Raw genomic sequence first — 15659 nt, 5'->3', positions numbered from 1 at the left:
AAGAATCGATTTAGTAATTGGAATTGAAATGCTCAACCGAAGTGTTGCTTAGGTGCGCTTCCGAAACATGAAGCGAGTGGTCCTGTTCCTCAATTCTATTGGACAATCCACTAGGGGTGTTCCCGTCTTTCCCCGCCCCATTTTTGACTCTTTCGTCGCGCGCACTATGGCGGGAAAGAAGAAAAGGCGATTGGTATTCTTTAATGCGTCTTGCGCAAAATGCGTAGCGCTGGCCTATGAACCCAGCCGGGTGTATGATGGGACTACGTACATAAACAAACAAGTCTTCTACTCCACCAGTGAGCATGGCGGCGGCAGTAGTAGCGGTAACTACTTCGGTCTCGCCGACAGACGCAGAAGCGGAGCGCAGCGGGACGGAGGATGAGCTCAGAGATGTGGTGGCCGAGGAACTGGCGGCAGCGGCGGCGGTAGCAGCAGCGGGACCGCCAAACCGACTGGTGAAGTTGCCGTTGGCGCGTATTAAGGCCCTTATGAAGGCTGATCCTGATGTTGCGCTGGCGAGCCAGGAATCCGTGTTTGTCATCGCCAAAGCCACCGTACGTGTCACAGTGAGAGTGAATTTAAGTGGCGTTGGGGTTTGTTAGTACCTGCATGCCTTGTTATGATGAGCAGTGTATGACATGGCTAGTTAATTGTAAAAGTTACGTATCGTTATACTGTATATGCCTCTTTGACCTATAATTTTACAGATCGGTTTGCGTATTTCTTTAATTCTTTACATCGGTTTGCACATTTCTTAATCGGGCACATTTTTACTCCTTTAGCAAAAAGAGAAAGTCAGAATGCGGTGTAAGTAATGCCGAGTGTGTAATATTTTAGTTAACTTAGCGGAGTAAATGTAACAACAGCCGTAAGAAGTTAGATTTGACGAAGCTCGGCAGAATAAAACTTCTATGCAAGTGTGCAACAGCGAAGATCACTTTTCAGTTTATTGTGTGTTGTCATTGTACTTCCTTCCAACGAAATTCTGATGACATCTTTCCATGTACAGCAAAGAAAAGAGATCATGAAACATTACAATAAGACAGTTATACAGGTTATAAGAAATGAAGAGTAGGTAATGAAAAAGAACAATGAGGAAAACAGCATGTATTCAATTACTATATGCAAAGTGGCATTTATTATGCACAGCTTTTAAAAAATGATTTATTTGTGTACCTTCCTTGCGCGTGTTATTTATAGCCCCCTGTTACCATGTTGCACTATTTCAATACAATGTTGGTGTGGAGTGATCCATACATTAGTCATACATCCATCTATCCATTATCCAACCCGCTTTATCCTAACTACAGGGTCACGGGGGTCTGCTGGAGCCAATCCAGGGCGCAAGGCAGGAAACAAACCCCGGGCAGGGTGCACACACACCGAGCACACACTAGGGACAATTTAGAATCACCAATGCACCTAACCTGCATGTCTGGACTGTGGGAGGAAACCCACACAGACACGGGGAGAACATGCAAACTCCACGCAGGGAGGACCCGGAAAGCGAACCTGGGTCTCCTAACTGCCGGGCAACAGCGCTACCACTGCGCCACCGTGCCACCCTACATTAGTTTAATGTCATTTACAGTACATATTAGTGTGCAGTGAATCACACAACCGAAGATTTTAGGATAATATACAGCTGTTTGTACTGTACAATAATAGTGAATTAACATATATAATGTTACGTATAATGTAGAGTAAAATTAACAGGAAATTGGATCACATGAACAACTTAAATATTTAATTTGAAGCTAAATTAAGCAGACAAGCTGCAGTGATAGACTGGTACAGCGATGGTGTAATGTGTCAGTCTACGTCAATCTTTACAGATCTCTTGTAGTGTTTATGTGTTCATTTCTTTCTTTTCATCATCAAGCATATCCTCTGGTAGGGCAAAAGAGGTGTCAAATATCTTTACTTGTAGTTTCTTTGAGCGGGTGTGTCCCCGTATGTGTACTTGCATATTTAAGTAAATTATGTATCTCCAAATTTACTCGAGCAAAAATTTTGCAAATCAGTTAGGCCTGATCCCATGACTAGACTGAGCAGACTGCAGAAATCCTAGTTAAATGAAACAGTTTGTACAGCAGTTATCATTGGCCATGTGTCAAACTGGGATCAAAAAGGGATATGAAACAATAGGCCTGGAGCTTGTATCAAAGGAAGTGTGGTGCAATTTGTTTGTACAAAATCACCCCCTTTATTTCGTTAGAAGTTATCCTTGTACATAACGTCTTGGCATTCAGGGTGGCTCTCTTGGAAAACGCCTGTTCTCAAACTTTTTATCTTTGTTTGGATGTATTTATCCAGGAGTAGTTCTACATAACGCAAACAACTGCATAATTCTACATGCAAAAATGGTACTTTTAAGACATGAAAAGCAGTTTTGATTTTCACAGACACACATATGCTAAAATCAACTTTTCTTGATGTTCTGAACACCGGAAATCAAACTTTAACTTCAGTCAGTAGTGAATTTCAGACCTCATCACCAAGAATCCATTTACACGAAAGTAAAAAGTGGTAAGTTTCTTATTGTGTTTGTGCTGGGGTGCTTATTTACGTAGGTACGATCAATGAGCAGTAAGTACTACACGTAATGTTCACAAAGCTGCATGGGTCCATATTCCTGGTTTTGAAGTGGGTGGCGTGCTGGTTAAGGCTTTGGACTTTAGACGCTCAGGTTGTGGGTTCAAATCCCACTTCTGACACCATGTGACCATGATAGATAGATAGATACTTTATTAATCCCAGGGGGAAATTCACATATTCCAGCAGCAAAAATATTAAATTAAAGAGTAATAAAAAATGCAGGTAAAAAAAAAAAGACAATAACTTGAATAATGTTCAACGTTTACCCCCTCTGGTGGAATTGAAGAGTCGCATAGTTTGGGGGAGAAATGATCTTCTCAGTCTGTCAGTGGAGCAGGACAGTGACAGCAGTCTGTCGCTGAAACTGCTCCTCTGTCTGGAGATGACACTGTTTAATGGATGTAGTGGATTCTCCATAATTGATAGGAGCCTGCTGAGTGCCCGTTGCTCTGCTACGGATGTCAGACCGTCCAGCTCTATGCCAACAATAGAGCCTGCCTTCCTCACCAGTTTGTCCAGGCGTGAGGCATCCTTCTTCTTAATGCTGCCTCCCCAGCACACCACCGCGTAGAAGAGGGCACTCGCCACAACCATCTGATAGAACATCTGCAGCATCTTACTGCAGATGTTGAAGGATGCCAGTCTTCTAAGGAAGTACAGGCGGCTCTGTCCTTTCTTGCACAGAGAATCAGTATTGGCAGTCCAGTCCAATTTATCGTCCAGCTGCACTCCTAGGTATTTATAGGTCTGCACCCACTGCACACAGTCACCTCTGATGATCACGGTGTCCATGAGGGGCCTGGGTCTCCTAAAATCCACCACCAGTTCCTTGGTTTTGCTGGTGTTCAGTTGTAGGTGGTTTAAGTCGCACCTCCTTGATGAGGTTTCTATACTCCTCCTCCTGCCCACTCCTGATGCAGCCCACGATAGCAGTGTCGTCAGCAAACTTTTGCACGTGGCAGGACTCCGAGTTATATTGGAAGTCCGATGTATATAGGCTGAATAGGACAGGAGAAAGTACAGTCCCCTGCGGCGCTCCTGTGTTGCTGACCACAATGTCAGATCTGCAATTCCCGAGACGCACATACTGAGGTCTGTTTGTAAGATAGTCCACGATCCATGCCACCAGGTATGAATCTACTCCCATCTCTGTCAGCTTGTCCCTAAGGAGCAGAGGTTGGATTGTGTTGAAGGCGCTAGAGAAGTCTAGAAACATAATTCTTACAGCGCCACTGCCTCTGTCCAAGTGGGAGAGGGATCGGTGTAGCATATAGATGATGGCATCTTCTGCTCCCACCTTCTCCTGGTATGCGAACTGCAGAGGGTCGAGGGCGTGTTGGACCTGTGGCCTCAGGTGGTGAAGCAGCAGCCGCTCCATGGTCTTCATCACATGTGATGTTAGAGCGACAGGCCGGAAGTCATTCAGCTCACCAGGACGTGATACCTTTGGGACTGGGGTGATGCAAGATGTTTTCCAAAGCCTCGGGACTTTCCCCTGTTTCAGGCTCAGGTTGAAGATGCGCTGTAGAGGACCCCCCAGCTCTGATGCACAGACCTTCAGCAGTCATGGCGATACTCCATCTGGACCTGCTGCTTTGCTGGCACGAAGTTTCCTCAGCTCTCTGCTCACTTGCGCTGCTGTAATTGTGGGTGGGGATGTCTCTCCTATGTTGGTATCAGCAGAAGGATGTGTAGAGAGTGCAGTACAGTAATCCCTCCTCCATCGCGGGGGTTGCGTTCCAGAGCCACCCGCGAAATAAGAAAATCCGCGAAGTAGAAACCATATGTTTATATGGTTATTTTTATATTGTCATGCTTGGGTCACAGATTTGCGCAGAAACACAGGAGGTTGTAGAGAGACAGGAACGTTATTCAAACACTGCAAACAAACATTTGTCTTTCAAAAGTTTAAACTGTGCTCCATGACAAGACAGAGATGACAGTTCCGTCTCACAATTAAAAGAATGCAAACATATTTTCCTCTTCAAAGGAGTGCCCGTCAGGAGCAGAGTCTGTCAGAAAGACAGAGAGTAAAGCAAACAAATTAATAGGGCTGTTTGCTTTTAAGTATGCGAAGCACCACGGCACAAAGCTGTTGAAGGCGGCAGCTCACACCCCCTCCGTCAGGAGCAGAGAAATAGAGAGAGAGAGCCAGAGTAAAACAAAGTCAGAAATCAATACGTGCCCTTTGAGCTTTTAAGTATGCGAAGCACTGTGCAGCATGTCCTTCAGGAAGCAGCTGCACACAGAAGGTAGAAACGTCCCTATCGTCTAGGTGTGCGAACAGCCCCCCTGCTCACACACCCCTACGTCAGCGAGAGAGAGAGAGAGAAAGTAAGTTGGGTAGCTTCTCAGCCATCTGCCAATAGCGTCCCTTGTATGAAATCAACTGGGCAAACCAACTGAGGAAGCATGTACCAGAAATTAAAAGACCCATTGTCCGCAGAAACCCGGGAAGCAGCGAAAAATCCGCGATATATATTTAAATATGCTTACATATAAAATCCGCGATGGAGTGAAGCCGCGAAAGGCGAAGCGCGATATAGCGAGGGATCACTGTACTCCGAGGTGAGAGTGGGTTAGGGTGGTCAAACCTGTTAAAGAAGATGTTCATTTGGTTTGCTCTCTTCACGTCTCTCTCGATGGTGGCACCCCGCTTCGAGCTGCAGCCAGTGATGATCTTCATCCCATCCCACACTTCCTTCATGCTGTTGTTCTGCAACTTCTGCTCCAGCTTTCTCCTGTACTGCTCCTTCGCCGCCCTGAGCTGGACTCGGAGTTCCTTCTGCACGCGCTTGAGCTCATGCTGATCACCGTCTTTAAAGGCCCTTTTCTTCTGGTTCAAAAGGCCCTTGATGTCACTTGTAATCCATGGCTTGTTGTTAGCATAGCAGCGTACTGTTCTTACTGGAACTAAAGTGTCCATACAGAAGTTGATGTAGTCAGTAGTGCAGTCAACAACCTCCTCAATGTTCTCACTATGTGATCCCTGCAGGATATCCCAGTCTGTAGTTCCAAAACATTGTCTCAGAGCATTCTCAGCCTCCGGGGTCCACTTCCTGAATGATCGTTTGGTTACAGGTAGGACTCTCACTTTTGGTTTGTAGTGAGGCTGAAGCAGAACCAGGTTATGATCTCCTTTCCCAAGCGCAGGCAGCGGGGTGGCACTGTATGCGTCTTTAACGTTTGCATACAGTAAATCAATAGTCTTATTTCCCCGGGTGTTACAGTCCACATACTGGGAGAATGCAGGTAATGAGCAAGTCACTTCACCTGCCTGTGTTCCAATTGCAAAACAAACAAAATGCAACCCAATTTATATATTTCCTGGATGAAGGTGGCAAACAAGTAAATAAATGTAAGTGTAATCAGCATAGGCCTTGTCACTGCCAATGTGGAGTTTGTGTGATTCTCTTTAGGTACTCCTGTTTTCCTTCCACTTGCAAAAAAAAAAAAAAAAAAAATGGATAACTTGCTTACGCTAAATTATTTACAAACGAGTAAATGAGAATGTATGCTGTTGTGTGTCCTGTCCAGAATTGGTGGTCCCAAGTCACGTGTAGGTTGATAATGAATGGCCTACTCAAGTTGTGAAGGCTTCAGAAGCAGCAAATTTTCATTCATGCCATTTTTCTAATTTGATAGTGGTTTATTTTTCATAACTATTTGTATTTGTTGCTTAGTTTGTCAGCCTGCAGGAATTAATAAAACTGGCATGTCTGGTATGTTTTTCATTTGCAATTTAGAAGGATGTTTATTTTTTGCATGCAGGAGATGCATATGCTTCTGTTTTTGTTGTACTTTCTTTGTAAGTACGTGATTATTAACCTACAGTCTCTTTACAGTATGGCACAAGAAAAAAAAAAATGGGAGCAATCTAGGCAGAGTGGTGGCTGTGAGGCTAGGGATCTGCTCTGGCAATCAGAAGGTTGCCGGTTCAAACCCCGTAAATGCCAATAGGGACTCTGCTCTGTTGGGCCCTTGAGCAAGGCCCTTAACCTGCAATTGCTGAGCGCTTTGAGTAGTGAGAAAAGCGCTATATCAATGCAAAGAATTATTATTATTAGTTATTTAACCAGGTACCCTTTCCCCCCCATTCCTTACAAAGCAGTTGCTTAGTAAAGAAATAGCAGAGGAAGCCCCACCAACTTAATCTTAGTCAAGGTTGTGTGAGACTGGAGCCAATTTTTTCTGTTTCTTTCTCATTGCTGGGAAATGGTGACTCCATTACAGTTCCATTTAGATGAAGGTGATTTGGAATTGACAGTTCAGCTAACAGACTTGAGTTTCAGCATCTGGGAAGAAAGAAACCAACACACAGACACCTAGAGATTAACCAGACTGCACACAAACAATAGCGAGGTGCTTAATTTGCACTCAGGATGCTGGATCTTTAAGGCAGTAGCTGTAACTGCTCCACCATAGAGCCGTCCACCTGGCAGTGTTACAGTAAAACAAAATGAAAGATTTCTAAATGTGCTATTACAACTTTTCATTGACTTTGAACTTGGAGGGGAATGGTATTGTTGTGTCACACTCTTAGGCATACACCTGCAATATGTGAACGACTTTGTTGTGCAAAGGATAGTGTGACAAGTGTAGAGAGCATGCCAGCCACTTCGCCCAACACAGACAGACGCAGGAGACACTTATAAAAACACAAATGTCTTTTATTTTTCTTCACCTCATGGGAACGCCTTCCCCGTTTCCCACAGGAACAACACAGCCCCACTAAGCACAAACAAACACGATGGTTTTCTTTTTCTTCTCTCTCTTTCTCTTCCACTCCTCCTAGGCAAGCTTCATCTCCCTCCTTCCGACTCTGGTGTGTGGTGGCCCCTTTTATAATGCCCACCGGAACTGCTCCAGGTGCTTGATGATGTACAGTATATACTCGCATATAAGTCGGGTTTTGAACCAGCAAAATCGATCATAAAATCAGACCCCGACTTGTACATCCATTCAAAAATACATCTTCTTTCTTCCTCCCATCTCGCACCAGTTTCTCAGACGCATCGAATTTTGTTGCAGCAGTGCCATTACCAATTTCTCTTGCCACTTCAATGACGTTTAATTTAAAACCAGCTTCATATTTTCTTCTGATCGATCGCTCCATCATAGGTAAGAGATGCTCTTATGATAAAGGCGTACAAGGGTGTGAGATACAAAAAATACAAATCGGTGGAAACGTCACTTCGGAATAGTTCGGGTATTGCCGTGTGGTCACGTAGGCACGATACATAGAAAAAAAGGCAGCGTGCTCCATGGTTACTCTCTCAGGTGGGTGTTAGCATATTGTAATCTCTTGGACCAATAGCGTGAGTTTTCCACATTTGATTTATACGACTGAAATTATAAAATATCGGAAGTTATATGGTAAAATCAAGTCCCGACTTATCCGCGGGAGAACTTAAACGCGAGTATATACGGTATTTCAGGCAACACTTCTGGGTGTGGTGGAAAGACCACCCATAAAGGCTAAGCAGTTGCTGCACCACCACTTGGTGGTGCCCACAGATCCCAACAGGGCTGCACCAAACTCCCAACTCCCATGGAGCCCTGTGGGAGTCCTCGGCACTGCTACAACCCAGGAGGGCTGCCATCTAGTGCTCTGGGGAAGGTAACACTCTGGCCATGCTTGCTCCTCCAGTCCTTCCAGCTTGGAGGCCTCCTGGCCAGACAAGGGTCCTAGCCGTCTGCCCCAATAGACAATGTTTAGGTAATTGGGAGCAAGGCAAAGATGAACCCTGGGGAGTGTGTTGGTTTATTGCAGTTCTTTATTCTAAAGATGAATTTTATTTCTTTATCTTACCATGCTTTTCAAAACATGTATTGCACATTAAATATGTTGCTTTCTTTGCAGGAGCTGTTTGTTGAAATGATAGCCAAAGATGCCTTTGTTTACGCTCAGCAGGGAAAAAGAAAAACGCTGCAAAGAAAAGATCTAGGTAAATCTTTTTATTACAGCATACTGTCTTTGCAAGCTCCACACATACTGTGGTGCACTAACTTTTTTTTGTTGTTGTTTTTTTGTTTAATTTAGACAGTGCAATAGAAGCAATTGACGAGTTCGCCTTTCTTGAAGGTAATCATCCATATTTCTTAAGTGTGGTGTACTGATGTTAAATGAAATTTGTTCTGTGATATGTAGATAGATGGAAACTTTATTAATCCCAAGGGGAAATTCACATACTCCAGCAGCAGCATACTGATACAAAAAAAAAACAATATTAAATTAAAGAGTAATAAAAATGTAGGTAAAAACAGACAATAACTTTAAATAATGTTAATGTTTACATATGTAACATATTCTCAAATTTAGTTTATCAGGATCATGTAGGTCATCAGCTTGTCCCAGCAGAGAACAAACATGGGCAGGAAACTAGTGTGTAATATCCATCGATCCATCCATTTTCCAACCCGCTGAATCCGAACACAGGGTCACGGGGGTCTGCTGGAGCCAATCCCAGCCAACACAGGGCACAAGGCAGGAAACAATCCTGGGCAGGGTGCCAACCCACCGCAGGACACACACAAACACACTCACACACCAAGCACACACTAGGGCCAATTTAGAATTGCCAATCCACCTAACCTGCATGTCTTTGGAATGTGGGAGGAAACCGGAGCGCCCGGAGGAAACCCACGCAGACACGGGGAGAACATGCAAACTCCACGCAGGGAGGACCCGGGAATCGAACCCAGGTCCCCAGATCTCCCAACTGCGAGGCAGCAGCGCTACCCACCGCGCCACCGTGCCGCCCGTGTGTAATACCATGTACTGTATAATGCACTTTTTAAAACACCCACAGTAAATTCTTAAGTGAGTTTTCAAGAACATGTGCTTAATGTGCCAATTGCAGGAAAAGAAAATGTCCTAAAGGAGCAGTCTACATAAAAATGATACATATTTTAGTATGTTACTTAGCCCATGCAGTTTCCAGTAAAGGCTAAAAAAGGTTATCATCTCATTTTTATTTGCAGAATAGATATTGTATATAAAGTTTGATGGTGAACAATACTGTACAACGGCAAATGAAGTGAATAACGTATGAGTATTTGCTAATTCAAGTCATATGGGATTGACTTCTTTAATTTGAATGTAAGACTCCTGACCAGGGCGGCACAGTGCAACAGTGGTAGTGCTGCTACGTCACAGTAAGGAGACCTGGGTTCGCTTCCCGTGTCCTCCCTGCGTGGAGTTTGCATGTTCTCCCCGTGTCTGTCTGGGTTTCCTCCCACAGTCCAAGGACATGCGGGTTAAGTTCATTGGCGATCCTAAATTGTACCTAGTGTTTATTTGGTGGGTGTGTGTGTGCTCTGCAGAATTTGTTCCTGCCTTGCCCACTGTGGTGGCTGGGACTGGCTCCAGCAGACCCCTGTGACCCTGTGTTAGGATATAGCGGGTTGGGCACTGACTGACTCTTGACCAGTGAAAGGGGGAAGAAGCACATCTTAAATTCAAAAAGTTAATCCCATGTATGGTATGTCCTGATTTTTCTGAAGTATCTGTTTAATAGTATTTCAGCAAAACATGTGGTTTGCCATTTTGAGCATACGACTGGATAACTAACACGTGGATTGTATGTCATGTAAGATTTTTTTTTCTTTCTTATTTCAATGGATGTTTCTTGCATCATTTGCCATTGTATTTGATTAGTCACCATTGGCTTGTTGTTTTATCATTAAATCTTTGCTGTGCACGAAAATATTGCATTAAAAAATTTTATGGGCCTTCATTACAAACTACATGATGTAACTTATAAAAGAAATATTTATGGGTGGGGTATTTCTTTAATCCAGGGGTCGCCAACTCCAGTCCTGGAGGACCACCGTGGCTGCAGGTTTTCATTCTAACCCTTTTCTTAATGAGTGACCTGTTTTTGCTGCTAATTAACTTCTTTTGAACTAATTTTAATTGATTTGCACTTGAAGACTCAGACCCCTTAATTGTTTATTTTTCCTTAATTAGCAGCCAAACAATAATGAGATACAAAATGAGCCAAAACAACTGGTGTCCATCATACAATATCTGAAAATAAAGAAAGATGAAGGTCTCGGGAGTGTTGATCTGCTCAGGTCCCTAAAACATTTTAACAGAGCTTTTAGAAAGAGAAAATAAACAATTTCGGAAATGTCTGCTAATGTAGAGCAGCAACAAGCCTAGAAATGAAAGATCTGGTTTATTTAACAACAGGAATTGGCACCTCTTTAAGCAGCTGGTTGGAGTTTGAGGCCCTGACTTAGTTGATCTTCTGTTGGCTCACTCACTTCACATTTCATTTCTGTTTTGGTGCCATTTAAGGAAAGAAATGAAGCAATTCAGAGGAACAAATCTTAAATAAGCAATTCAATTAAAATGAATTCACAAGAAGTTAATTAACAGCACAAACAGGGCACTCAATTAAAAAGGGTTAGAATGAAATCCTGCAGCCAAGGTGGTATTCCAGGACCGGACTTGGCAACCCCCGCTTTACTCTATCATCTTCTTTAATTCAGAAATGACTGCATGGTTTTAGCAATCTGCATTGTATGTATGTGTGTGTGTGTATGTATATACAGTGGAACCTCGGTTTGCGAGCATAATTCGTTCCAGAAACGTGCTCGCAGTCCAAAGCACTCGTGTATCAAAGCGAATTTCCCCATAAGAAATAATGGAAACTCAGATGATTCGTTCCATAACCCAAAACTATTCATATAAAAATATATTTAAATATGCTTACATATAAAATCCGCGATAGAGTGAAGCCGCGAAAGGCGAAGCGCGATATAGCGAGGGATCACTGTATACAGTAACTTTGGTCAAGAAAAGCATCTGCTATTGGCAGCACTGACGATGTAACAACGCTGTATTGATTGTCCTTGCTGTCCCACTTGGTCCCTCTACTGGAGTGATGTGCCCAGAGCTTTGTCTGCACAGATTATAGAACTTGATAACGAATCTTCCCATTTGGATTTAATATACTGTTTCCATGAACGACCTTGTAAACCATGAGACGTTTGTCAGTGCTTACATCAGCGTTTCTCAACCTTTAAGTATTTGCAACCCGAGTTTTCATAACAGTTTTAATTGCACCCCCCCCTAACGTTTTTTTGAAACCCTAATAAAATGTATTCCTATATTTTTTGCTGCCGATACACCGCTACAAGTTTAAAATTTCCCTACGAACAGCGAAATCACACCACATATGGTAACATTCGCGCTCCCCATTTGCGGAAACGTGCTTGTAGTCCAAAGCACTCGTATATCAAAGTGAATTTCCCCATAAGAAATAATGGAAACTCAGATGATTCGTTCCATAACCCAAAACTATTCATATAAAAATGATTAATACAAAATATAAAGTAAAAATACATAAAACAAATTAACCTGAACTTCACCTTTGAAAAGAATCATGGCTGGTGTGAGTGAGTTTCTAAACTCTTGTGGGATTCCACCCAACGGTACGACACGCGGAAGAGAGTCCCAAAGCAATCGCAGTCTCCCAGCGCTGTAGTAGTTCGCTGTAAAAGCGAATCTGAAAAGATTGCAGACATACTATAAGTGCCTGCTGTTGATGGGTGATACAAGGAACAAGGAACATCACAAATGCGCAGGGCACAGTACTACTTGGCCACGGCCCTGCCTGACTGCTGTGTTTGTGTATAGGAGAGTGGCAGATCCCGCTACAATAAATAACTGTGCTGTTGCTGTTTCAAGCTGAATAACACAGGTGTTGCTAAATTACTGAGACTCAGCTTCGTGTTTTGGGGTGCAAGACGGGGACTCGCACATCACAGCACACACACACAGTCACAATGCTGTAGTAAACAGTATACGCTCATACGGATGTTGACTATATGAGTGAGGCATGCCGACTCAGACGGAGAATAGGAGACGATTGCCCACAATCCCGCAGTGAGAGAGAAGAACAATCAACTCAGTTGTGATCACATGACGCTCAGCAGACAAAGCTTATACATACTATTCGTATTGCAAGACCTCACTCATTTATCAAGTCAAAATTTATTAAAAATTTTAGCTCATCTCGCAAAACACTCGTAAACCAAGTTTCTCGCAAACCGAGGTTCCACTGTATGTATGTATGTATGTATGTGTGTATGTGTGTGTGTGTATATAATATATGTATGTATATGTGTGTGTGGTGTGTTTTTTTTTAATTCACATTTCCCCTTTTCACTCCCAGCTTCACTGGTTACCGGTTCCATCTAGGATTAAATTCAAGATTCTGCTTTTCACTTTCAAAGCCCTACATAACTTTGCTTCTCTCTACCTCACTCAGCTGCTAGCTCTTTACACGCCTTGTTGCTCTCTCGGGTCCTCGAGCAGTAATCTCCTTACTGTCCCAAGCACCAGACTCTCCACCGTTCATTGTTATGGCCCCTCAACTCTGGAACTCTCTTCCTCAGTCTCTCCAAGTTTGCTCCTCTTACTCCACCTTTTTAAATCTCAAAATTTTCCTCTTCTACAAACTTTTTATTAAACTGTGTATGTAAAGTGACCTTGGGTGCTGTGTAAATGTAACTTATTATTACTATTATATACAGTATATATATATATATATATATATATATATATATATATATATACAACCCCAAATCAGAAAAAGTTGGGACAGTGTGGAAAATGTGAATAAAAAAATAAAGCAGTAATTTACAAATTTCCCTTAACTTTTATTTTATTGCAGACAGTATGAACACAAGATAATTCATGTTTTTTTTGGTCAACATCATTTGATTTGTAAATAAACATCCATTCTTGCCATTCAGGCTTGCAACACATTCCAAAAAAAGTTGGGATGGGGGCAATTAAGGGGTAGTAATGAGGTATAATAACTAAATAATTATGTGATTTGAAACTGGTGATGTTAACAGGTGATTGCGATCATGATTCGGTACAAAAGTAGCATCGAGGAAAGGCCTACTCTTTTAGGAGCAAAGATGGGCCAAATCGCCAGTTTGCCACCAAGTGCGGGCAAAAATCTTTGAAATGATGAAGAAAAACGTTTCTCAAAGACAGATAGGAAGAGATTTGGGCATTTCTCCCTCTACAGTGCATAACATAATGAAAAGAATCAGGGAATCTGGAGAAATTACCGTGCGCAAAGGCCAAGGGCGCAAGCCTAAACTGAATGGCCGTGATCTCCGAGCCCTCAGACGGCACTGCATTAAAAACCGTCATTCATCAATAAATGATATAACTGCGTGGGCTCAGGACTACTTCAGGAAGTCACTCTCAAGCACTACAGTACGTAGTTACATTAGGAAATGCCAGCTAAAACTGTACTGTACCAAAAGGAAGCCCAACATAAATAGTGTCCAGAAGCGCCGTCGACTTCTCTGGGCTCGGAGGCATCTGGGATGGTCCATTGTGCAGTGGAAACGTGTATTGTGGTCAGACGAATCGGTTTTTCACATCTTTTTTGGAAGAAATGGACGCCGTGTGCTGCGGACCAAAGAGGAAAAGGACCATCCAGACTGTTACCAGATACAAGTCCAAAAGCCAGGGTCTGTCATGGTATGGGGTTGTGTCATTGCCTTCGGCAAAGGTAACTTGCACTTCTGCGATGGCACCATCAATGCTGAGAAGTATATCTCAGTTTTGGAGGAACAAATGCTGCCTTCAAGACGACGTCTTTTCCAGGGACGCCCATGCTTATTTCAGCCAGACAATGCCAAACCACATACTGCGCGCATAACAAAGGCATGGCTGTGTAAGAAGAGGGTGCGGATGCTTGACTGGCCTGCCTGCAGCCCTGATTTGTCTCCTATAGAGAATGTTTGGCGCATTTTGAAACGAAAAATGCGTCAACGAAGACCCCGTACTGTTGCGCACCTAAAACGTTGTTTGCAGGAAGAATGGGACAAACTAACACCTGCAACACTTAGTCACTTGATTTCTTCAATGCCTAAACGTCTTTTAAGTGTTGTTAAAAGACAGGGGAACTGTACAAAGTGGTAAATGCTGTACTGTCCCAACTTTTTTTTGAAATGTGTTGCAAGCCTGAATGGCAAGAATGGATATTTATTTACAAATCAAATGATGTTGACAAAAAAAAAAACATGAATTATTTTGTGTTCATACTGTCTGCAATGAAATAAAATTTGAGGTGAATTTATAACTTGCTTTTTTCTTTTTTTATTCACATTTTCCACACTGTCCCAACTTTTTCTGATTTGGGGTTGTATATATGGAAGTCCTTTCTGCCATAGAAAATGATATTAACCAGAAATAAATGTATAATTTGCTGTAAAGAGTGTTAATTATTTTTCTTCTTATTTTTTACTTAGGGACTTTGGATTGAGATATTTGCCAGGACATCATCCTACTTTTGTAAGGTCTATGCTCTGGAATTGTATTTCATTTTTGTAAAATATTTGTACAGCTGTGCATAGTTTTCCTTGTAAATATACATTTATACATTTTTTCTGAGTGTATTAATTGGTTTTATTGGACAACTTTCAATGTGATATGGTACAGCTCTTTCTCATTTGTTTCTATAAACACTGAGCTGATACTATCTATATCTCTTGGGCCCACAATGTGGAGTAAAGACTACCCCTTTAGCAAAAAGCAAAAAGTGTGTAAAGTGTTAAAAATCGCAGATCAGCTATTTTGCCTAGTGTGATGATGGGATCATACAGTGCGTGAGGATAATATGGCCTTTGTAGCTCATTTCAGGTTAAAATGCCATTGACTGTTTGTGGCAATAGTGAACAAGTAGAAGTCCAGCTTGGGTGCCCCTAAGAGGTTTAGAATTGAACAAGATGGACGTCTGCCGAGAACTTTTGGCTGCTGGCAGAGTGTGATGCTGTGTTACTGTTATGTATGGGAAACTTGTAAATATGATTTGTCATTAATGACATTTAGATTCTAAGCGTTCAGCTAACTGCGTTAACATTAGATAGATAGATACTTTATTAATCCCAATGGGAAATTCACATTCTTCAGCAGCAGCATACTGATACAATAAATAATATTAAATTAAAGAATGATAATAATGCAGGTGAAAAACAGACAATAACTATGTATAATGTTAAATATTAACGTTTACCCC

At 42.4% G+C, this 15659-nt stretch overlaps 1 protein-coding gene across 1 annotated transcript; it reads left to right on the top strand.

The window, feature by feature from the left end:
- The first annotated feature begins 206 nt into the window (after window positions 1–206).
- pole4 (polymerase (DNA-directed), epsilon 4, accessory subunit) lies at window positions 207–15027 on the top strand. The gene is made up of 4 exons (XM_028816547.2): window positions 207–557; window positions 8465–8549; window positions 8645–8686; window positions 14893–15027. Exons 1-4 carry the CDS (start codon window positions 306–308, stop codon window positions 14904–14906), a joined length of 393 nt encoding a protein of 130 aa, XP_028672380.1. The 5' UTR covers window positions 207–305; the 3' UTR covers window positions 14907–15027.
- Window positions 15028–15659: the final 632 nt, after the last annotated feature.

This window comes from Erpetoichthys calabaricus, chromosome 12 (genome assembly GCF_900747795.2).
Source record: "Erpetoichthys calabaricus chromosome 12, fErpCal1.3, whole genome shotgun sequence".
NCBI lineage: Eukaryota > Metazoa > Chordata > Cladistia > Polypteriformes > Polypteridae > Erpetoichthys > Erpetoichthys calabaricus.
The sequence above is the reverse complement of the archived record's forward strand: the minus strand, read 5'-3'. Positions and strand labels throughout refer to the sequence as shown.